At 48.5% G+C, this 24,040-nt stretch overlaps 1 protein-coding gene across 5 annotated transcripts in view; it reads left to right on the top strand.

Annotated features, from left to right (window-relative positions):
• The window catches only part of KANSL1L (KAT8 regulatory NSL complex subunit 1 like), a 363,383-nt gene that overhangs the window by 305,199 nt on the left and 34,144 nt on the right, over nt 1-24,040 (top strand). For all 5 annotated transcript variants that reach the window (XM_030209770.1, XM_030209773.1, XM_030209769.1 and 2 more), the window contains exons 13-14: nt 1,328-1,440; nt 19,285-19,465. In XM_030209770.1, the coding sequence (XP_030065630.1) occupies nt 1,328-1,440; nt 19,285-19,465 (294 nt within the window). The remainder of the gene's footprint in view (nt 1-1,327; nt 1,441-19,284; nt 19,466-24,040) is intronic.

The following is a 24,040-nucleotide window of genomic DNA, read 5'->3' as shown; positions in this document are numbered from 1 at the left end:
GATCCTGCAAACCCTTTCCCTTCACCCCTATGGACCAGCAACTCCCTCTTCTCTCTCTTCCCCTTGACCTTTATAGTTCAGCAACTCCCTCTCTCCCCTTTCACTTTTATGATCCAACAACTCTGCCTCCTCTCTGTCTCTCATTTCATTTCCCTACCTTCCCCCACCCCCCTCAAATAAATAAATAAGTGCAGTGTTCAGCAGGGCAGTAGCTCAGAGAGGAGAGCCTTCTCAGGAAACCCAGCCTGGTGCCAGGAGACATGGCTACACATATCCCATTGACACATGCCTTCCCAGGTTGTGTAAGTGACAAACTGCACACCAGAAGTGAAAACCTGCTAAGTGTGCTTACTGCCTACTCAACCCAGGAAGGAACATATCATCAGGGTTTGTGTACCTGCATCTCCTGTGGGTCTAGGATCTCCCCCTTTCTCCTACTGTCTCCTTACCCCTATGGTCTGCCCTCTCCCCTTCGCTGCAGCGCCCCCCCCCCCCCCCCCCCCCATCATGGTGTGCCATCTTCCTCTTCTCTCCCAGGTTCCTTCACCCATAGTCTGGCATTTCTCCTATCCCTCTACCCCTGCAGATCCATCACCTGTCCCCTTCCCCCCCCCCCCCCCCCCCACACTCCCATGGGTTACCACATCTCCCTTCTCCCCTACAAGTTCAGGAACTCTCTTGCATCTTCCCTAAGCCCAGAACTACCTCTTCTTCTCTCAGCCTCTCACCCCACCTACCATGAGTCCAGTAAATCTCCCTCTTTATCCCTCAGCCACCTCCTTCCAGCGACACTCCCTCTTTCCCCCCCCCCCCCTTGAGTTCAGCATTGCTCCTTCTTTTTCCCTCCGCCCCCAACATGAGTCCAACACTTCCTTCCCTCAATTCACCACCAGCTCCCTGAGTCCATCACTGCTTTCTCTGCTTCCTCCCGTTCCTTCTGCTCCTTGGTCCATCAAACCTGCTTTCTTTAGCTGCACCAGATCCTTCCCAGTGCTACATCCTGCCCTCACGTACACAGGAAGTTGTCAGAAGGGTAGGATGCGGCAGAGGAAAGGATCCTGTGCCGGCTCAGGCAGCCTGTTATCGCTGCGGGGGCCACTAAAGAAAACAGGTTTGAGGGATCAAGGTGAGGAGGAGGGAGTAGAGAAAGTGGTGCTGGACTTGGAGGGGTGGGGAGTTGTGGAAAGAAGAGGGGGAGTGTTGCTGGTTCCTCAGGGGGAAGGGGAGAATTCAGTCATGCAGTAACACCGATTGAGGACCAGCTACTGCTAACCTGACTTGACCATACTTATGGTAACCAAAGGTTAACTTTTGTTTATAATTATAGGTAGAAGACTTGTCTGATGAAGCGTTTTCCTCTCGTCATGAGAGCTATGAACAGAAGGAGAAAGCACGATGGTCTTTATGGGAACAGAGCAGGTGGCACAGGCGAAATAGCAGGTAGGTATACCAGCTTCACACAAGGCTTATAGCACTTATAGAGTTGATAGCAATTACGATCCTGCTGACACTGTAACTTTCCAAACTACTGTAAGTGGAGTGGTTACTGAAAAATGAGACCTCAGTCACAAAAAATAAAATTTCCTCAGCAATCCTCCAGACCGTTCAAGACGCTTGGGTTATGCACTCCTACCAGCAGAGGGAGACTGAGAACACTAAAACTTCTTATACAAGTAGCCTGTGCAGACCTTCTACTAACCAGTATTTTCTCAGTCTCAGCAGAGGGTAGATGTGTGTGCAGCCTGTGCAGTGTACTCAAGTCTGGTAGGCCCGTTTGGGGTTTCTAGGTTGGGTTGTAAATGTTAGAGAACCCACACTTGGATCTCTATTACAGGGTGTAAGTCCTAAGGGGCTTCTTATTCCCTGTGGGGTGTCGCACCCGGGTGGCCGCGTCCCTCCCCCTGTGCTCTTGCTCTGGAGGACTGCTTGACCTCGGCTACAGACCTCGTTCTGTACCCTTGAGACGTTTAGGCATCAGCATCGAGGTTTAAAATAAAAATAAACGTTTTTAAAAGGCGGCTATTTTGTCCGTTCTTGTGGCAGTCCAGAGATAAAACGTCTTCAAGGGTGTTCTTCCCTTAGGCGGTTTTGCCTATTAGTCTATCAGAGCACAAAGCAACTGTTTGTATTGTGTTCACGGCCATTATGTCTAAGCCGGCAAGGTGTCGGTTTTGCGCGAAGCTCGGAATTGAAGTGAAAGGTGGCCAATGTAGATTTTGTGGGGCGCCTACGTTGTCAGCGCTCTTGCCCCCCATGCTTTCCCCTGAGTCGGCGGAGGTGTTGGGCGGCGATTTGACCGCACATTCCGGGCCGGCAACGACAGGGCCGGTTTTGGCGGGAAACGCGGCCATTTTGGCTGCGTGTCCACGGTCAGCCTCGACGGAGCCGTTTTTGGTGGGAAGTGCGGCCCTTTTGGCCGCGCATTCTGTACCGGCGCCGGGGGACCCTTGTGTGGCGGGAAGCGCGCCTAGTTTAGCCACGGATCACGCGATGGACCTGCCGCCTCGGGAGCGAGGGGGGTCCATCGCGGAGACTGCGGGAAGTGTTGGGGCTTCAGCAGCGTCGGGGGGGGGGGGGGGGTCTGGCTTCCCCCCTGAGTTTGTTTGGTCTCTGTATAATGCCTGGAGAGCTGGCCTCTCTCAGGCTGTTTGTTCCCCGGAGGCTGCTAGCTCAGTGGGAGTTAAGCGCCCACAGGTGGATATTTCGGAGCCTATGGAGATACTTTCTCTGCCTGGGTCGGACGTTTGGAGTGACCCAGGAGAGGAGGATCTCTTAGATGTGTCTGAGGATCAGAATGGGCTAAGGCCTGGGGAAGATTCTTCAGTGGTTCGCATTATTCATAAGGAGGAGTTAGAGCTCATTGATAAGGTGATCTCTACTTTGAAGTTTGCTCCGGCGGCCACTCCCTCTGCGGAGGGACCCAGAGTAGATCCCTTGGTTAAGGAGATTCGGAGAGCCTCCCATTCCATTCCATGAATTCAGACATTAGGGACATGGTTTTTCAGGAATGGTCTGTGCAGGAGGCTGCTTGTAAGGTGTCTAGGGCTATGGCGCGGCTGTATCCCTTGCCTCCGGAAGATTTGGCCCTGCTGAAACCACCTACTGTGGATGCGGTGGTTACGGCAGTTACTAAGGCTACGACCATTCCGGTGGATGGCGGTACAGCCTTACGGGATCCTCAGGATAGGAAGCTTGAACCTTTCTGAAGCGCAGCTTTGATTTGTCGGCTTTGGCCTTGCAAGTCTCTGTGTGTGGGGGCTTGGTAGCCAGAGCTTGTTTCCGTTGGGCGGAGAAGCTCTTGGATGAGCCTGCGTTAGATAGGACTGGTTTGGTTCAGGACCTGGCCAAATTGGAGATGGGGGTCTTCGTTTTTGGCGGACACCCTTTATGATTTGCTAAGGGCTTCGGCTAAGAATATGGCTCTGGCGATGACGGCTCGCAGGGCTCTTTGGCTTAGGGGCTGGGTGGCAGATACGGCCTCTAAAGCAAAGTTGTGTTCTCTACCTTTCAAAGGTTCTATGGAGAGGACTTGGATAAACTGATGAGTGGCCTTGGGGATACCAAGGTCTCACGGTTGCCGGAGTTACGGCCTAAGGCGGCTAGTCGAGGTGGTTCGGCTAGAGGTCGGTTTAAGGACGCGAGGCGGTACAGGCCGGGCAGATTTGTGTCTCCTTCTAAAAGCCGGTTTTTCCAGCGGACGCAGTCCTTTCAAGGGGGTCGTCGAGGAGGTCCGGGACTCCTCCGGAGGTGCCGGAAATGGTAATAAGTCCTCCTTATGAAGGTGTGTGGGTCCAGCCTCTGGTGAAGGTCGGGGCGCGACTTTGTCTGTTTTATCAGGGGTGGACCCAAATTACTTCAGATCAGTGGGTGCTGGAGGTCGTTCGCGACGGTTATGCACTCGAGTTCGAGCACTTGCTGCCGGATCTGTTTCTTCCCTCTCCTTGTCACTCTCGAGTCAAGTTAAAGGCTATTCAGGAGACTCTGGGTCGCTTAATCCAGTTGGGAGCTGTGGTACCCGTTCCTCGGCACAAGCTGGGAATGGGTTGTTATTCCATTTACTTTGTGGTGCCAAAGAAAGAGGACCAGTTTTGACCCATTTTAGATCTCAAGAGGGTCAATGGGGCACTCAGGATGCCATCCTTCCGCATGGAGACTCTGCGCTTGGTCATAGTGGCTGTTCGTCAGGGAGAATTTCTCACGTCACTGGATCTCACGGAAGCGTATCTGCACGAGCCGATTTGAGAGGCCCATCAGCGTTTCCTTCGTTTTGCTGTTTTAGGGAGGCACTTTCAGGTCTGTGCTCTGCTTTTTGGTCTGGCAACGGCTCCATGCACCTTCTCCAAGATAATGGTGGTGGTAGCAGCGGCTTTGCGGAGGCATGGAATTCTGGTGCATCCGTATCTGGACGACTGGTTGATCCAGGCGAAATCTCGGGCTCACAGTGTGGCAGCGACGGTTCAGGTCATGTTTCTGGAATCGCTCGGATGGGTAGTGAATGTAGTCAAAAGTCAGTTGATCTGGAGTACTTGGGAGTGCGGTTCGACACGGCAGTGGGTCGTGTTTTTCTGCCGGATTCTCGGATCGCTTCTCTTCAGCAGCAGGTCTGGCTGTTAATATCCGTTCAGAGTCTGACGGTTCGAATGTACCTTCGGGTTCTGGGCCTCATGGCAGCGACAGTAGAGGTAGTACCATGGGCCAGGGCGCATATGCGTCAGCTTCAGGCGGCTCTGTTGTCCCGGTGGTCTCCTCAGGTACACAGTTTGGAGTTGCGGTTGCCATTGAGGGGGGCTCCTCGGCACATCTCAAGTGGTGGCTGTGCTCAGCTCATCTGAAAAAGGGCATGTCGTTGGAACCTCCTCAGTGGGTGATTCTGGTAACGGCTGCCAGTCTGCTGGGCTGGGGAGCTCAGTGTCTTGGTCGGTCCGCGCAGGGGCGGTGGTCGACAGAGGAAGCTCAGTGGTCTATCAACTGGTTGGAGACGAGGGTGATTCGGCTAGCTCTGTTGGCATTTCGCTCAAGTGTGGTCGGAAAGGCGGTAAGAGTCATGTCCGACAACGTGACAGTGGTAGCGTATGTCAACCAGCAGGGCGGTACGAAGAGTCCGCGGTTGGCAATCGAGACGGCTCTGCTCATGAGTTGGGCGGAAAGGCATCTAGTGTAGATTTTGGCGGCGCACGTGGCCAGGGTGGACAACGTGAACGCGGATTTTCTAAGCAGACACTTGTTGGACCCCGGAAAATGGTCTCTGCACCGGTCGGTGTTCGACCAGATAGTTCTAAAGTGGGGAATGCCAGTAGTGGATCTCATGGCATCGGCATAGAATGCTCAGGTTCCTCGGTATTTCAGTCGGCATTGGGATCCGCGAGCGGAAGGGATCGATGCGTTGGTCCTTCCGTGGCCTCAGCGGGTATTGCTGTACTTGTTTCCCCCATGGCCCTTGATAGGTCGAGTCCTACAGAGGGTAGAATGTCATGCTGGTCCGGTGTTGTTGGTGGCTCTGAATTGGCCGTGTCGGCCGTGGTTCGGGGATCTGATGCGCTTGTTAGAAGGCGAGCCTCTGCGGCTGGGGGGCTCGGTGCTGTTGTGTCAGGGTCCAATTGTCATGCCAGATCCGAATCGGTTCTCTCTTACGGTGTGGCCCTTGAGAGAGAACGGTTGAGAAGGAAAGGGTTTTCCTCTCAGGTGATTCAGACGATGCTGCAGTCTTGCAAACATTCGACGTCTTTGGCCTATGTGCGTGTGGGGAGCGGGCGTGTGTCCCTTCGACAGCTTCTGTGTCGTGCATTTTAGATTTCTTGCAGGATGGTTTTGAGAAGGGCCTTTCATTGTCATCTTTGAAGGTGCAGCTGGCTGCTTTGGCGTGTTTTCGGGGTAAGGTGCAGGGCAGGTTGGTTGCGTCTTCCCCGGATGTGGTCCGTTTTTTGAGAGGGGTGAAGTTGCTTCGTCCTCCTCAGCGGCCGGTAGTTCCACAGTGGGATCTTAATATCGTTCTTGACTCTTTGGCGGGTTCTCCTTTTGAGCCCTTGGAGTCTTGTTCGATAAAAGACCTTACTATGAAGGTGGTCTTTTGGTAGTCATATCGTCGGCTCTCCGGATTTCAGAACTTCAGGCTCTTTCATGTAGGCCTCCGTTGCTGTGGTTTTCTAAGGAAAAGGTTTCGCTGCGTCCAGTGCCTTCGTTTTTGCCTAAGGTGGTATCCTCCTTTCATGTCAATCAGGTGATTTCGTTGCCTGTCTTGGGGGACCAGACGGGGAATGCTTTACTTGCGCAGGTCGGAGGAATTCAGGTCTTCGGACAGGTTATTTGTCCTTCATGGGGGGCCCAAGAAGGGAGCACATTTCAATGGGGGGATGGCGGCTTCTTGGGCAGAGAGTAGTTTATTCCACCGGTGGACATTTGTAGAGCGGCGGTGTGGTCCTCCCTGCATTCTTTTGTCAAACATTACAGAGTGGATGTACAGGCAAGGGAGGATGCCAGTTTTGGAGCTGCAGTCCTGTCCTCTGGGCTTCGCAGGTCCCACCCTTAGATGTGTTTACTGCTTTGGTATGTCCCAAGCTTCTTGAACGGTCTGGAGGATTGCTGAGGAAGGTGAAATTAGGCCTTACCTGCTAATTTTCTTTCCTCTAGATCCTCCAGACCGTTCAAGAGCCCACCCAGTGTATCAGACAGTTCAGTATGATACTTTCTTTAGACTTCAGTTGCTGATATTTCTAGTAGCTCCTGTGATTTGGGTCCTGAAGTTTTACTAAGGGCAGTTTGTGGTACCGTTTGTGCCCATCTGCAGTTGAATTCCCCCGTCTTAAGGGGAGGAGATCTGAGTGTGGATTCAGTGGTTTTGTTTAGGTGGAGGTGTTTTGTTCCTCTGCTTTGTTACTGTTTTACTGGTTAGGAGAAGGTCTGCACAGGCTACTTGTATAAGAAGTTTTAGTGTTCTCAGTCTCCCTCTGCTGGTAGGAGTGCATAACCCAAGCGTCTTGAACGGTCTGGAGGATCTAGAGGAAAGAAAATTGGCAGGTAAGGCCTAATTTCACCATATACCACATTTATGCAGAGACACAGGATTAAAAAGTTTCTCCGAGGACAAGCAGGCTGCTTGTTCTCACTGATGGGTGACGCCCACGGCAGCCCCCTCCAACCGGAAACTTTACTAGCAAAGGCCTTTGCTAGTCCTCGCGCGCCGATGCGCACCGCGCATGCGCGGCCGTCTTCCCGACCGAACCGGCACGTGTTCGTCAGTCTTCTTTTGTCCGCGCTCGGGACGGTCGTGTTTTACCGCCATTTCGTGCCCCTCAAGTTGACCCTCGTGCGTCTTCGCGATTTTCGGAAAAAAAAAAAAAAAAAGAGAGACCGTTTGGTCTTTACCCTTTTCCCGTGTTTCCAGCTTTTTCCCGCGTAAGTTTCCTTTCGCTTTCGGGACCGGCCTATTTGGCCTTGATTCGGGTTTTTTCTCCCTTCTTTTTGGTGCCATTCGCCATCATCGCGAATTTGATTTCGCCGGCGTGAAAGTCTTCCAGCGGCTTCAAGAAGTGCACCCAGTGCGCCCGGGTAATCTCGCTCACTGATAGGCACGCTTCGTGTCTTCAGTGTCTGGGGGCTGGGCACCGCCCGCAGGCCTGCAGTCTTTGTGCTCTTTTAAAAAAGAGGACGCAGGTAGCGAGATTGGTCCAGTGGAACGCGTTGTTCTCGGGCTCTTCGATGACAACAGCACGGGCATCGAGTGCATCGATGTCGACAGCATTGAAGTCTTCGACCTCAGCATCGACTGCACCTTCGGCATCGTCGGTACCGAGGTATCGAAAGGCTGCGTCAACGTCGGTGGTATCGGGACCTCCGCTGTTGCTGATGTCGTCGGACGGTGGTGCTTCGTCTGGACTGCAGGTGAGGGCTGTCCATTCCCCTGCTGGTGGCGGTGAGCCTTCGGGTGGGTCTCCCCCTGCCCCGAGGGCTCCTGCGGTAGGCCCCCCCCCCCCCCCCCCCCCGAGATTGAGTTTCTTCGGCCTCGGCCCCGAGGAAGCGTCGGCTGGATTCTACATCCTCCTCGTCGGTACTGGGAAGCTCCGGTGACATGCTTTGCTTGAAGAAGTCTAAGAAGCATCATCACCGGTCTCCTTCCCGTCTCGGTACCGAGAGCTCTGGGTCGCCGAGGCAGTCGGCACCCAGTAGGCATCGGCACCGGGAGGACCGCTCACCCTCTGTTCAGGAGGTGTCGATGCGCTCCCCCTTGGACAGCCTGGAACAGCCTCCAAGCCCGGAACAGACTCTGACATCGACGCCTGCATCGGCTTCCCAGTCTTTCTCCACAGCCGCTCTGCACAAGAGTCTCCGGGCCATTCTTCCAGAGAATCTGGGAGAGCTGTTGCACCCTTCCCCTCCGGTACCGGGGGTGCTTGTGCCACTGGTACTGTCGAGTGAGACGCCGACTGGCCCCTTGCCCGAGGTGAGGTCTCCTGCGGCAGCCTCCCAGGCAGACTCCCCGACGACGTCGGCGGAGGGAGCTTCGCCGATGCTGGCGAGGGAGTCCACCTCTCGACGCTCCTACCGTGGCCGTGTTTCCACGGAGTCGAGTCGGGCACGGCTTCAGACGCAGGTTCGTGAACTTGTGTCTGATACCGATGGTGAGGCCTCGTGGGAGGAGGAGGAGGACATCAGATATTTCTGTGATGAGGAGTCTGATGGCCTTCCTTCTGATCCCACTCCCTCCCCTGAAAGGCAGCTTTCTCCCGAGAGTCTGTCTTTCGCGGCCTTTGTCCGGGAGATGTCTACGGCCATCCCCTTCCCGGTGGTTGTGGAGGATGAGCTCAGGGCTGAAATGTTTGAGCTCTTGGACTATCCTTCACCACCTAAGGAAGCGTCCACAGTACCCATGCATCATGTCCTAAAAAAGACATTGCTGGCGAACTGGACCAAGCCACTAACTAATCCCCACATTCCCAAGAAGATCGAATCCCAGTATCGGATCCATGGGGACCCAGAGCTGATGCGCACTCAGTTGCCTCACGACTCTGGTGTGGTGGATCTAGCCCTAAAGAAGGCTAAGAGTTCTAGAGAACATGCTTCGGCGCCCCCGGGCAAAGACTCCAGAACATTAGACTCCTTTGGGAGGAAGGCCTATCATTCCTCTATGCTCATGGCCAAGATTCAGTCCTACCAGCTCTACACGAGCATCCATATGCGGAACAATGTGCGGCAGTTGGTGGGCTTGGTGGACAAGCTCCCTCCTGAGCAAGCCAAGCCGTTTCAGGAGGTGGTCAGGCAGCTGAAGGCGTGCAGAAAATTCCTGGCCAGAGGGGTATATGATACCTTTGATGTTGCGTCCAGGGCCGCTGCTCAAGGTGTGGTGATGCGCAGACTCTCATGGCTGCGTGCCTCCGACCTGGAGAATAGAATCCAGCAGCGGATTGCGGAGTCCCCTTGCCGAGCGGACAACATTTTTGGAGAAAAAGTCGAACAGGTGGTAGAACAGCTCCACCAGCGGAATAACGCTTTCGACAAATTCTCCCGCCGGCAGCCTTCAGCATCTGCCTCCTCAGGTAGACGTTTTTATGGGGGAAGGAGGACTGTTCTCTACTCTTCTGGTAAGCGTAGGTACAATCCTCCCTCTCGACAGCCTGCGGCCCAGGCTTAGCCCCAGCGCGCACGCTCTCGTCAGCAGCGTGTGCCTCAGCAAGGCCCCTCAGCTCCCCAGCAAAAGCAGGGGGCGAGCTTTTGACTGGCTCCAGCAGAGCATAGCCGACATCAACATGTCCGTGCCGGGCGATCTGCCGGTCGGTGGGAGGTTGAAAGTTTTTCACCAAAGGTGGCCTCTTGTAACCTCCGACCGTTGGGTTCTTCAAATAGTCCGGCAAAGGTACACCCTCAATTTGGCCTCGAAGCCTCCAAATTGCCCACCGGGAGCTCAGTCCTATAGCTTCCAGCACAAGCAGGTACTTGCAGAGGAACTCTCCGCCCTTCTCAGCGCCAATGCGGTCGAGCCTGTGCCACCCGGGCAAGAAGGGCTGGGATTCTATTCCAGGTACTTCCTTGTGGAAAAGAAAACGGGGGATGCGTCCCATCCTAGACCTAAGGGCCCTGAACAAATATCTGGTCAAGGAAAAGTTCAGGATGCTTTCCCTGGGCACCCTTCTTCCCATGATTCAGGAAAACGATTGGCTATGCTCTCTGGACTTGAAGGACGCCTACACGCACATCCCGATATTGCCAGCTCACAGGCAGTATCTGCGATTTCAGCTGGGCACACGTCACTTCCAGTACTGTGTGCTACCCTTTGGGCTCGCCTCTGCGCCCAGAGTGTTCACGAAGTGCCTGGCTGTAGTAGCAGCAGCGCTTCGCAGGTTGGGAGTGCATGTGTTCCCTTATCTTGACGATTGGCTAGTGAAGAACACGTCCGAGGCAGAAGCTCTACAGTCCATGCAGATGACTATTCGACTCCTGGAGCTACTGGGATTTGTGATAAATTATCCAAAGTCCCATCTTCTCCCAGTACAGAGACTCGAATTCATAGGAGCTCTGCTGGATTCTCGGACGGTTCGTGCCTATCCTCCGGAGACAAGGGCCAACAACCTGCTGTCCCTCGTCTACCGGGTACAAGCGTCCCAGCAGATCACAGCTCGGCAGATGTTGAGATTGCTTGGCCACATGGCCTCTACAGTTCATGTGACTCCCATGGCTCGGCTCCACATGCGATCTGCTCAATGGACCCTAGCTTCCTAGTGGTTTCAAGCTGCTGGGGATCTAGAAGACGTGATCCAGCTGTCCACGAGTTTTCTCAAATCCCTGTATTGGTGGATGATTTGGTCCAATTTGACTCTGGGACGCCCTTTCCAAATTCCTCAGCCACAAAAAGTGCTGACTACGGATGCGTCTCTCCTGGGGTGGGGAGCTCATGTCGATGGGCTTCACACCCAGGGAAGCTGGTCCCTCCAGGAACGTGATCTGCAGATCAATCTCCTGGAGTTACGAGTGGTCTGGAACGCTCTGAAGGCTTTCAGAGATCGGCTGTCCCACCAAATTATCCAAATTCAGACAGACAACCAGGTTGCCATGTATTACATCAACAAGCAGGGGGGCACCGGATCTCGCCCCCTGTGTCAGGAGGCCATCAGCATGTGGCTGTGGGCTTGCCGTTACGGCATGTTGCTCCAAGCCACATACCTGGCAGGCGTAAACAACAGTCTGGCCGACAGGTTGAGCAGGATTATGCAACCTCACGAGTGGTCGCTCAACTCCAGAGTAATGCGCCAGATCTTCCAAGTGTGGGGCACCCCCTTGGTAGATCTCTTTGCATCTCGAGCCAACCAGAAGGTCCCTCAGTTCTGTTCCAGACTTCAGGCCCACGGCAGACTGGCATCGGATGCCTTCCTCCTGGATTGGGGGGAGGGTCTGCTGTATGCTTATCCTCCCATACCTCTGGTGGGGAAGACTTTGTTGAAACTCAAGCAAGACCGAGGCACCATGATCCTGATTGCTCCTTTTTGGCCGCGTCAGATCTGGTTCCCTCTCCTTCTGGAGTTGTCCTCCGAAGAACCGTGGAGATTGGAGTGTTTTCTGACCCTCATCACACAGAACGAAGGGGCGCTTCTGCATCCCAACCTCCAGTCTCTGACTCTCATGGCCTGGATGTTGAGAGCGTAGACTTTGCCTCTTTGGGTCTGTCGGAGGGTGTCTCCCGCGTCTTGCTTGCTTCCAGAAAAGATTCCACTAAGAGGAGTTACTTCTTCTTATGGAGGAGGTTTGCCGTCTGGTGTGACAGCAAGGCCTTAGATCCTCGCTCCTGTCCTACAGAGACCCTGCTTGAATACCTTCTGCACTTGTCTGAGTCTGGTCTCAAGACCAACTCTGTAAGGGTTCACCTTAGCGCAATCAGTGCATATCATTACCTTGTGGAAGGTAAGCCGATCTCAGGACAGCCTTTAGCTGTTCGCTTCATGAGAGGTTTGCTTTTGTCAAAGCCCCCCGTCAAGCCTCCTACAGTGTCATGGGATCTCAATGTCGTTCTCACCCAGCTGATGAAACCTCCTTTTGAGCCACTGAATTCATGCCATCTGAAGTACTTGACCTGGAAGGTCATTTTCTTGGTGGCAGTAACTTCAGCTCGTAGAGTCAGTGAGCTTCAAGCCCTAGTAGCTCATGCTCCTTATACCAAATTTCATCATAACAGAGTAGTCCTCCGTACTCACCCTAAGTTCTTGCCAAAGGTAGTGTCGGAGTTCCATCTGAACCAGTCAATTGTCTTGCCAACATTCTTTCCCCGTCCTCATTCCTGCCCTGCTGAACGTCAGCTGTACACATTGAATTGCAAAAGAGCATTGGCCTTCTATCTGGAGCGGACACAGCCCAACAGACAGTCCACCCAATTGTTTGTTTCTTTTGATCCCAACAGGAGGAGAGTGGCTGTGGGGAAACGCACCATTTCCAATTGGCTAGCAGATTGCATTTCCTTCACGTACGCCCAGGCTGGGCTGGCTCTTGAGGGTCATGTCACGGCTCACAATGTTAGAGCCATGGCAGCGTCAGTGGCCCACTTGAAGTCAGCCACTATTGAAGAGATCTGCAAAGCTGCGACGTGGTCATCTGTCCACACATTCACATCTCATTACTGCCTGCAGCAGGATACCCGACGCGACAGTCGGTTTGGACAGTCAGTGCTTCAGAATCTGTTTGGGGTTTAGAATCCAACTCCACCCCCCTAGGCCTATTTTTTATTCTGTTCCAGGCTACACTCTCAGTTAGTTGGATAAGGTGTTAGGTCAATCTCAGTTATGTCCTCGCCTTTGCGAGGCCCAATTGACCATGTTTGTTGTTTTGAGTGAGCCTGGGGGCTAGGGATACCCCATCAGTGAGAACAAGCAGCCTGCTTATCCTCAGAGAAAGCGAATGCTTACATACCTGTAGAAGGTATTCTCCGAGGACAGTAGGCTGATTGTTCTCACAAACCCGCCCGCCTCCCCTTTGGAGTTGTGTCTTCCCTTGTCTTTGTCTTGCTACATATGGGACTGACGAGCACGAGCCGGTTCGGGCGGGAAGACGGCCGCGCATGCGCGGCACGCGAGGACTAGCAAAGGCCTTTGCTAGTAAAGTTTCCGGTTGGAGGGGGCTGCCGTGGACGTCACCCATTAGTGAGAACAATCAGCCTGCTATCCTCGGAGAATACCTTCTACAGGTATGTAGCATTCGCTTTTGGGTTCATTTATTTAGGGCTGAATTGCTCCTTTTTCCTTTTGATGCTTGTGATACTTTTATGATATAACCTTATATTTAAAGTTTTGATGCATTGTTTTAGCACCATATAAATTATATGCTGTTTTGGATTGCACTAATGATTGAAACTGTTTTGTAGTAAACCATTCAGTAAAGGATTTTTAATGTAATCTCTTGGAAATTTAGGCATTTTTAAATTGAACTGTTTTTTCTAGCTGATTTGGAACAATGTTTGTTATCTAGTTCTATTAGTCTTTTCCCCCTATTTTAGTAGTATCCAATATTCAGCCGGTGATGATCAATGTTTTGCTGGTGTTATGCCTAGAAATTCAGTGCCTGGCCATGTCCGGCCTCCAGCATTGAATTTCTGGGTATACAGAGCCAGTGGAAACATAGCCAGTATGCAATATTCAGCACTTAAGCAGCTATGGGAAATAGCTTAAAGATAGGGCTGAATTTTATGTGATCCTATTTATGCAGTTACCTTGGTCAGTTAAGTGCTGACTATCACACTTAACTGGCTGTGCTGACTCTGCCCCTTTAATTCCCCCCCCCCCCCCCCCCCTCCAATAGCCAGTTTTACGTTGGATGCTGTCATTTTCAGCAGCACTATCCAGTTAAGTGCCGCTAAATATGGCCAGTTAACCCTAAACATGCAATTTAACTGTCCAGGAGCCATTTCTGGCTGGTTAAATCACTTTGAATATCGACTGCGTAACTTTACCCTCCATTGATCCTGCTCTGGTGATTGTAGCAGTAGTCCCGTGTCCAGAAGCTTTGCCCTAGCACTCCTTTTAGAGCTAAGGAGGAATGTGGATGGTGATTAATAACACTGTTTTGGATAAGTATTTTACCTAAAGACACACACAAAAATAAATAAATGTTGGTTCTATGCCACCTCCACATTTTCTTTCACTTCTCTGGAATTAGCATTATTTTATACAAAACATTTCAGCGCTTATCTCCATGTTGTGACCCCTTAGCTTTCTTCCCTGGTAAACCATTTTTGGTTCTATAAGCCATTGCGTTCTGTCTGGAAATGAACTTGTAGATTCCATGGACTTGATGCCAAAAGGACGCCGTTGCTGCCAATATGTCATCATGGAGCCTTTCTCCTGGGCATAGACTCCCCTACATTTCTTCAATGGGATGCTCAAGGCCTTCAATATTTGTTGCGGTGCCCGACAGAGGAGGGGCACCAGAAATCATTTGCTTCTCTTGAGGATGAATTCCACCTCTCTGCTTGTGATTGTTATGCTTACCTGCAACTTCAACATTTCATAGTGACTTTACCTACTGCATGTCTTAAGGAAGAGGTATATGAACACTTGTCTGCTGCCTACATCTTAAATTCTTAACATGAAGGACCCTTGCAGTTCATCATTGTCATCTGCAGTATTATAAGTTTCAACGTGGTTATTCTTCACTTCTTTCATCTTTAGAGTAGGAGTTGCTGTTGCAGGGCCCCAAGAGTCTGCAGTCTCATACCAACAATATTTCCTTCTGGGAGATGCAATATAAAATAGTTTGCATCTTTGTTTCACCCAAGAAGGCACACATGTTGCACTTGCCCGACTGCTGACTGCCCCGAAGTGTGAGACTATTGAGGCCTTCCTTGGTCATATGGTTTGGACCTGTCCAGTTACAGCTTCTTTTTGGCGGATTTTCCGTTTTGTGCATTCTATTTGGAAGACATCAGTTCCACTCTCTCCTCATTTGCTTTATGGGACGATCCTACCCCCTAGACCAGGACGGAAGGGTTTTCTTTGTTTTTATCATTGTATTGCTTATGCTGCAAATTATTTTGCAACATTGACTTTCTTCTATGACACCTTCCTTCAACTGTGATGCATCAGATGATTGGTATTCTTTCATTGGCGCGAGACTACATCCATGATCTTGTTTCCTCTGCTGGAGAGCATTTTCAGACTACCTGGAAGCCCTTTTAGACAACTCTGATTTCTGTGGCTCGGAGCCGGTGTTGGGAGGCGAGGATATTGCTGGGCAGACTTATAAGGTCTGTCCCAGAGCCGGTGGTTGGGAGGCAGGGATAGTGCTGGGCAGACTTATACGGTCTGTGCCCTGAAAATGACAGATACAAATCAAGGTAAGGTATACACATATGAGTTTATCTTGTTGGGCAGACTGGATGGACCATGCAGGTCTTTTTCTGCCATCATCTACTATGTTACTATGTTTTGTGTCCCAGCTCTCTTAGTTCTGTAAGGAGAGGGGGAGGGGTTGCTCTCTCTAAATGATATCTTGCTGTTGTACTGTTTTTTACTGACAATAAAATTGCTTTAACCATAAAAATAAATAAATAAAAATACTTTGCCACCAGGCTTTACCCTTTGCAATAACAACTGCTCTCCATCAGGATCTATACATGCTGCTCCCCCCACACCTGCCCTCCTGGTAACATTCCCAGCCAACCCAGGGTGCTTTTCACTTAAAATGCATTGGGTCATTTTTTTTTTTTTTTGGGGGGGGGGGGGGGGGGATGGGGAACTTCTCCAGACCCCTGAATTTTAACTGCTGAAAGCTGCATTTCTTCCCTATTCCTTAGCAATGTCATGTTCAGTAATCACTGACTGGACAAATGATGTCGACTACAGATAATGGATTTTAAGTCATTTTAGATCCACTTAGACTTCTGACAAATATTCTGAGCTATAATAAGAGTATCAGCTTAAAGAACTTTCACTGTCTCCACAGCGACACCATGCACTGTGAGATAATTGAGCATACTTTCTGCACCCAGAGTGTTCTGAGAAGCACAGCCTAATATGGAAGGCTGAATTCAGACATCTGCTTATAACTGTGTGACTAAGTGTTGGTGGTTCTTTACAGTTAGGTCACTGCAAGGAGGAAAGAAAGACACATAGGAATTAGAGTAGGTTGATCTTTAATTATCTTAGCAGTGCAGAAGTGTAGCCTAGCAAATAAAGCATAGGTCATGAAATCTTGGTCAGACATGGTTGTCTGCTGGGGCTTTACAGCATTTCTTTAAAGGGTCTATAATTTTAGCGCCTTCGTACCACTTGGTCCCTGGGTTTAACCCAGTGTTTATATAACAGATTTCATGTATAAAAATTTTCTATTACAGGAATATCTAAACTCTTTCTGTGGAATATTCTCATGAATTTGGATTGTGATCTTATAGGTATTGTTGTAAAGAAAATATTTACTGTATTATGAATAACTAGTAAAAAAGGCCCGTTTCCGAAATAAATGAAATGGGCACTAGCCAGGTTTGCCTCGAAGTGTGTATGTTTGAGTGAGTGTGTGTGTGAAAGTGACTGATTGAGAGAGAGAGAGAGTGACTGTGCGATTGTGTGTCAGAGAGAGATTGAGACTGGGTGCTTGTGTATCCATGAGTAAGTGTGTGTGTGTTTCTGAATGACTGTGTGCGAGTGCGTGAGACACAGTGAGTGTGTTTCCCCCCCTCCTACTCCTCTCTTCCTCTTTGCCCCCCTCCTCTTCCTCCCTCCTATACCCGTCCCCCCCCCCCCCCCCCCCTTATGATAGGTAAAATAGCATCCCTTCCCTTACGGGCTGCAGGAATAGCTCCTGAGAACTGAATTAGTGTGTGTCAGAGAGAGATTGAGACTGGGTGCTTGTGTATCTGTGAGTGAGTGTGTGTGTTTCAGAATGACTGTGTGCGAGTGCGTATGTGAGATACAGTGAGTGTGAGAGAGTGTGTTCCCCCCCCCCTCCTACTCCTCTTCCCCCTTTCCCCCTCCTCTTCCTCCTTCCTATACCCTTCCCCCCCTCCCCCCCTCTTATGATAGCTAAAATAGCATCCCTTCCCTTACAGGCTGTAGGAATAGCTCCTGAGAACTGAATCCGTTTGAGGCTCTATGCTTGAGGGAACTCCTGGGATTCCCAGTTGAGCTGTGGGTGTGTGGCTGATGGTGGCATATCCAGCAGATAGCCAAGACCTGTTGCTTCTTCCTCTACAACATTAGCAAAATTCGCCCTGTCCTCTCTGAGCACACCACCCGAACTCTCATCCACTCTCTCATTACCTCTCGCCTTGACTACTGCAACCTACTCCTCACTGGCCTCCCACTTTGCCACCTATCCCCCCTTCAATCCGTTCAGAACTCTGCTGCACGTCTTATCTTCCGCCTGGACCAATATACTCACATCACCCCTCTCCTCAAATCACTACATTGGCTTCCAATCAGGTACCGCGTACAGTTCAAGCTTCTACTACTAACCTACAAATGCACTCGATCTGCAGCCCCTCCTTACCTCTCTACCTTCATCTCCCCTTACGTTCCTACCCATAACCTCCGCTCTCAAGACAAATCCCTCCTTTCAGTACCCTTCTCCACCACCGCCAACTCCAGGCTCCGCCCCTTCTGCCTCGCCTCACCCCATGCTTGGAATAAACTCCCTGAACCCATACGCCAGGCCCCCTCCCTGCCCATCTTCAAATCCTTGCTCAAAGCCCACCTCTTCAATGTCGCCTTTGGCACCTAACCACTTTACCTCTATTCAAGAAATCTAGACTGCCCCAACTTGTCATTTCGTCCTTTAGATTGTAAGCTCCTTTGAGCAGGGACTGTCCTTTTTGTCAAACTGTACAGCACTGCGTAACCCTAGTAGCGCTCTAGAAATGTCAAGTAGTAGTAGTAGTTTGAAGGCATACTTGAGTTTCGGGTCCCTGCCTTACCATTTTCTCCCTCCTTCCCAGTAGGGTGCTCTGTTCTGTCTTCAGTGAGTTCTTTTTTTTCCATCTGACTTGGCTCACAATACAAAAAAAAAAAAAAAGCACGTTTCCAAACCCGAGCTCTCTGGACTGGGTCGCTGGGACGCCATTTTATTTCTGGCTCCTGGGGGGGTGGTTGTACTGGACGGTGCTGCCTGAGCAGGGTGAGTCTGAGTGGCTTCGCACCGTTTGCGCCCGTTCCCCCCTCCCCTCGCTGTCTGAGTGCGGTTATGGCCTCCGAAACGGCTAAAGCTGTGGGAAGAGACGCAGTGCGGCAGGGAGTTGTAGTGCAGGCTGCCTAGAGGAAGCAGGCTCTGTTCGTCTGCTGGCAGCGTCTGAAGCGGTTGTTTCCCGTGCTTCGACGCTCGTTTCGGGCGCCATTTTGGAATCGTCGGTGGACATGGTTAGGATGGTTCCCGATGTGGAAAACCGCGGAGCTCAGGCGATCCCTTAATTGTCAGCTGCTGGTAGCGATGTGATTCGTTGAGTGTCTGTGCTCCGCCCTCGACGTCATGTTGGACGCGAGGGCGGGGCAAACACTCATGGGCAAACTTTGATCTACACCACCACGGATTTAGAATGTTGGGACTTTTTGAGGCTTTATTAGAACGTTGGAGGTGCGTTTTATATATAGAGAGAATTCTAATACAAGAAAACTGCTGGCTTGCTTGTGATAGTACAGCACAGCCCTAGAAACCTTAGGAACCAAGTGTTAAGAATACATTTAAAATCATTAACAGGCTCTTTTTTTTTTTTTTTACTAAGCTGCATTAGGCGCTAACACGTGACTAATACAGCAAAAAATGGAGTACCATGGGACACACTCAGGCGTCCTTCAGTAACTTTGAATCTGTGCACACTAACTGCAAGCTAATTTTTTTTTTTTTGAGGGGGGCGTGTTGGACATCTGCATTACTGCACACTAACTGAATAGCGCACAGAATAATATAGGAGCCCTTAACTGCCTACAAAATGGATGATGGTAAGTGTTCATGTGGTAATTAGAAAAAATGCCCGCACGCTAAAGGCAACATTAGTGCATAGCCATTAATGAAATACATTGAAAAAAGGCATTTTTATGGCTGCAGTAAAAATGGCCTTAGGGTGCTGGAAAGACCCACATTAAGGGCACGTTAAGGCCACTTTTTATCACAGCTTAGTAAAAGGACCCCTAAATAACTAAAATTATAAAATATTGGCAGTTGACTAGGAAGGGAACTTTTTACATTTACAGTTTAATTCTTTGTTGAAATATCTATTTTGAAACATTGTTCAAAATGACTTTTCCATGATATTTCCTGAGGAAAAAAATATATATATTTCTTTTGTTTTGTTAGTGAAAGGTTAAAACACAAATTTTGTGGTTTTAGATCTAGCAGGAATACAGATGAGTGGCAGGGTCATGCCTCCGTGTTCAGAGGAAATTCTAGTGACTGCTGGCCATTGGTACACTCTGCTTCTGAAGGTGCCTCTGATGTCATGTCTTCAGAAACATACTGTTTTGACAGTACATGGCCCCCTAACTCTCCAGAGGAAAAGCAAGAAAGAAAGGTAAGTTCCAGATGTAGTTGGTATGATGGTAGCTTTGTAGTGTTACAATTAATGTTACAGTTAGGAGGAATTACTCAAAGCATGTGGTCACAGCATGAGCTGTATTTAATAAATATGGGAAAATTATATCTATTGATTCTATATTTTATTCTCCACCAATTACCTATAAGGTAATAAGATTTACAATTGCAAGAATAAAGAGGAATAAAATGTTATATTTGTTGAATTACAGTGCTCAGAACATAAAAGACCATATAGTCAACTTTAAAAAGGTTTATTTACAATACAGGTAATGTAATAATGTTGCAAGCGAGAGGTAGGTTTTTTTTTAAGGGATCTTGGTTACAGGAGAAATTTGCTTAAACAAGATAACAGATTTGAATCATAAATTAACTTACAAGTCTTTGCTTCAGAATTGTTGAAGTGTCTGTTAGAGAGTGCAGAAGGAATCCTCTCTGCTGAGGATGTCTTTTCTTGTAAAGCTATGATTGTTGCCTGGAGAATTCTTGTCAGGGTGTGTGTGTGGTTCAGCAGAGAGAAGCAGGTCCCAAGAACAGCAGATCCCAAGAAGAGAGCGAGCTGGGCTGTTCCCAGGCTTTTTATAATGTTCCTATGGAAAACTTAGGGGCTACTGAATTCTGGGTAATGTAGTTTGCAGAGCATGGTCACATGTTTCCTGGATATCTGTTGGCAAATGGCTTTATAGCTTGATGGCTTCAGTCTTTCTTTGATAGGTGGAGTTTCACAAACCCCAGACTCTGTGGCTGCTGTCCCTCTTTGATCTTTTGTTGTGTTGATATTCACAGATATTCACACCCAGCCAGTTTCTTTGTTATCAGTAGTCCAGGTGGAAGTGGGATGTGAAATGAAAGCCAGACCAGTTTATCTGATTCTGTCCCAATAAGTCTTTAAAGCTGTATTTTTATATTGGTATCTGATCCAGCAAAATCAATAACTCATATCATGCTACAGTAGAACCTAAGTACTTACAAACAAATATTAAGATAGTGGAGTGGAAATAGTGAAAATGAAACTACATTATGCCATGGTAGTAGTGTTTTATTTAGGACTCATTTCACTCACCCCTTCTCAAGACTTAGAAAAATATATGGTTTTGAGGAAGAGGCAGTGCCACTGTGGCAGCACATCCAAGCCTGAAAAGAGCTGTTACTGCAGTGGACCCTGGACTTATAGGAGAAGCTACCATTATGGTGGATCTGGGATTGCTGTCTGCAGGAACAGAAGAGAGGCTGCAGGGAGGAGGGGAGACAAAAAGAAAATCAAAACAAAAAAAAATCAAGTATTATACAAGTCAAAACAAAATAGTAAATGACAAAACCAAGCTAAAATGTAAATTTAAAAAAAAACAGGAATCCATAAAGCAAAGATAACATACATAGCAAGAAAACAAAAAAGGAATTTTGTCATCAACTAAAGCAAAGTTGCTTACCTGTAACAGGGGTTCTCCATAGAAATGAGGGGAATGCAGCCACACGACTCATACTTCCTCTCCTCCTGTAGTCAGTCTATTAATAGCTTCAGGATTTTATGGACATTTTTGAAGCATGGGGTCGTACATTTTATAATGCATCGCAATCGCTAAAGGGTCATCAACTTGATTTTTTTAGCCTTTATGGGTAATAATTCTAATATGATAACCATGAGTGATCCCAATTGGACGCCAAAGGTTTGGTCAGATCACTTTTTATTAGAATTTATATTAAACTGGAGAAGTACAAATAATGTGAAACACATAGGTAGACCTAAAAAAATTTTAAGACTAGAGGAAAAATACAGTCTCAGCAATTTTGAAATGTATTCACTCCAAGTTTAGAAGGTGGATTAGAGGGTTACCTAATGTTTGTTTGTTTGAATGAAATAATTTGGTAAAAACAACATTAGATCAAATTGCACCTGTATCTAAAAAAATTTGCCACGGGTTAATGCCCCTTGGTTTAATTCGAAGTTACTAGAGTTGAAGCAGTCCTGCCGACACTTAGATTGAAAATGGGTGAATACCCATGTGGATAGGTCTGAGTGGAGAAGACTAGTTCATTATTATAAAATCAAAAGTAGGCAGGCCAGATGTGAATACAATGAGTCGATGATATTATCAGCAAATTCTAATATTAAACAATTATTTCAAATAGTTAATTCTTTATGTAAACAAAAATTATCATTAGTATTTCAACCTACGCCATCTTCAATTCTCTTCACAGGATCTGGCAAATTATTTTCAGGAGAAAGTTTTATTACTAAGCAGATATCTCTTTCTTCTCAGCCTTTGGTGTTAGTTGATTTAGAAATTTTGAGGGAATTAGCTATTCCAGTAGATCGCTTTTGGACAGACTTTAATTTGCCAAGTATGGAAGATTTTATGTCATTATATAACGAGTTTTCCAAATCATGTTGTCAACTGGATATTTGTCCACAGTTTATATTGTCAACCGTTCCTTCAGTGTTTAAAGTGTGGCTTTATTACTGTAATAACAGACTACTTAAAAGAGGGATTATATCCTAAAATTATGGGAGATGTGCTGGAAATGGATGGAGCGGAGACCAAGAGAGAGGAGAATTGCTGGCATGGATGGCGGGAAGGACGGGGCAAAGGAGAATTGCTGGACATGGATGGAGAGGAGAGCAGGGGAGAGTGGAGTATTGCTGGACATGGTTGGATGGAGGAGTGGACAGGGGAGAGAGGAGAAATGCTGGGCTTGAATGGAGGAGAGGGGAGAGAGAATTATTGCTGGATATGCATACAGGGGAGGGAAGAGAGAAGAGAAATGCTGGACGTGGATGGAGGGAAGGAGAAAAGTGCTGGACATGGGACACAAGGGATGTGAGAGAGGAGAAATTCTGGATATGGATGGAGGGAAGGAAAGAGAAAAGAAGAAGGGAAAGAGAAGAGAGGAGAAAAACTGCACACGGATGGAGAAAATAGGCAAAAGCTGGATCCACGTTATACCTCCTCCAGTCAGCTCCACGGAGGAGGACCCAGCTTTTACTTATGGATGTAGGGCAAGAAATGAAGAAGAAAGGAGGAAAGTAAAGAAATATATGGAAAGAAAGCCCTGGAAATGGAGTAGATAGCAGCAGAATCAGAGACTGGGACCAACATGATTAGAAAAACAGTCACCAGACAACAAAGGTTGAAAAACTCATTTTATTTTCATTTTAGTGTTTGGAATATGTCCAATTAAAGAATTTACATCTGCTGTCTTATTTTGCACTGGATCTACTGGAGCTGTAACAGCTTACAGAAATTATTTATAATGAAAAAAAATCACAAGTTATTTTTTTCTCCTATATGCCTGTTTATATGCGCCATGGCTGGTATAAGGGGTGTGGCAACTATAGATGGTGACCCCGCCCATAATGAGTACCGGTACCCTTTTTTCCTACAAAAAAAAGCACTGCACTTACCTTACGTACTGTGTGTTCTTCTCCCTTACCTTGAGATATTTCTTCAGAGATGCCTAAGTGCAGAAGTAAGACCTGTGCTCAGACTTCTCAGCAGCAGCAAACTTCTGTGCTTGGTCCAGTAGATGCTCAGACTTCTCAGCAGCAGCAAACTTCTGTGCTTGGTCCAGTAGATGTTTTTGTAAGCAGAACCGGGTTTTCCATTAGGTCAGAGAGCAGCCTGCTTCAGACACAGGGAGGAGGAGGAGGAAGAGGAGACCTTGGCTTCTTTTGGGCTTGATATTAATACCCTTCTCTCTGAGCAGAGAGCACCCCCTCCACAGCTGCAAGGAAACAGCTAATCACTTACAGCAGTGGTGGTGTCTTTGCCAGGAAGTGCAAGGGACGCTGTTTTGCAAGAGGCATTGTACCAATGAGGCATCAAATTAGGAAGCCAAGGAGTGGCAGTGGCGTTTTCCAGCATTGGAGACAGGAACTTTGACAGAGAAATGCAGCCAGGTGTGTGTTCCCCTCAAGAGCGGTCGGTGACTGCCCTGACTGTGTTTCTTCTTGCTAAACAAGCTGATGTGACCCATGACAACATGTGGCAATTAATTGCTGATTTAGGTAAGACTTTATCTCCTCAAGTCCATGTTTTGGAATAGAAAGTTTCACAATTGCAGCTAAAAATAGATAAGAATTCCGCTGATGTAACATCTTTGTCTGTTCAAGATGGGATTTTGTTTCAATCTTTTTTATTCAAAGTATAAATAAGTACAAGAATGTTGAAGAGAGACCAACAACAGGTACAAGAACCAAGGCTCTCCCCCCCCCCCCCCCCCCCCCTCCTAAAGATAATACTAACGTGAGGACAGAGGTGCAAAAATAACAACAGTTCAAAATCTGATTGTGTGCCTGGTATGGCAAGGTCAACCAGAAAGGTTCCCAAACATGAAGGAAACACTGGCCTTCAGGACGGCTAATGTGGTTAGGATTTTAAAAAGTGACATGTCCATAAGTTTGAGAAATAAATGTGAATCATTCAAAAATTACACCTGAATATCTTTGTTTCATGAATTTCCCTCAGTCATTCACTATTACTCCTAGGGATGTGTTGAAATTTTGGAGGAGAATTTACCACCTTTTTCGCAGGTTTACTATTTGCCATCAGAAACA

Source organism: Microcaecilia unicolor, chromosome 7, assembly GCF_901765095.1.
Source record: "Microcaecilia unicolor chromosome 7, aMicUni1.1, whole genome shotgun sequence".
NCBI lineage: Eukaryota > Metazoa > Chordata > Amphibia > Gymnophiona > Siphonopidae > Microcaecilia > Microcaecilia unicolor.
The sequence above is the reverse complement of the archived record's forward strand: the minus strand, read 5'-3'. Positions and strand labels throughout refer to the sequence as shown.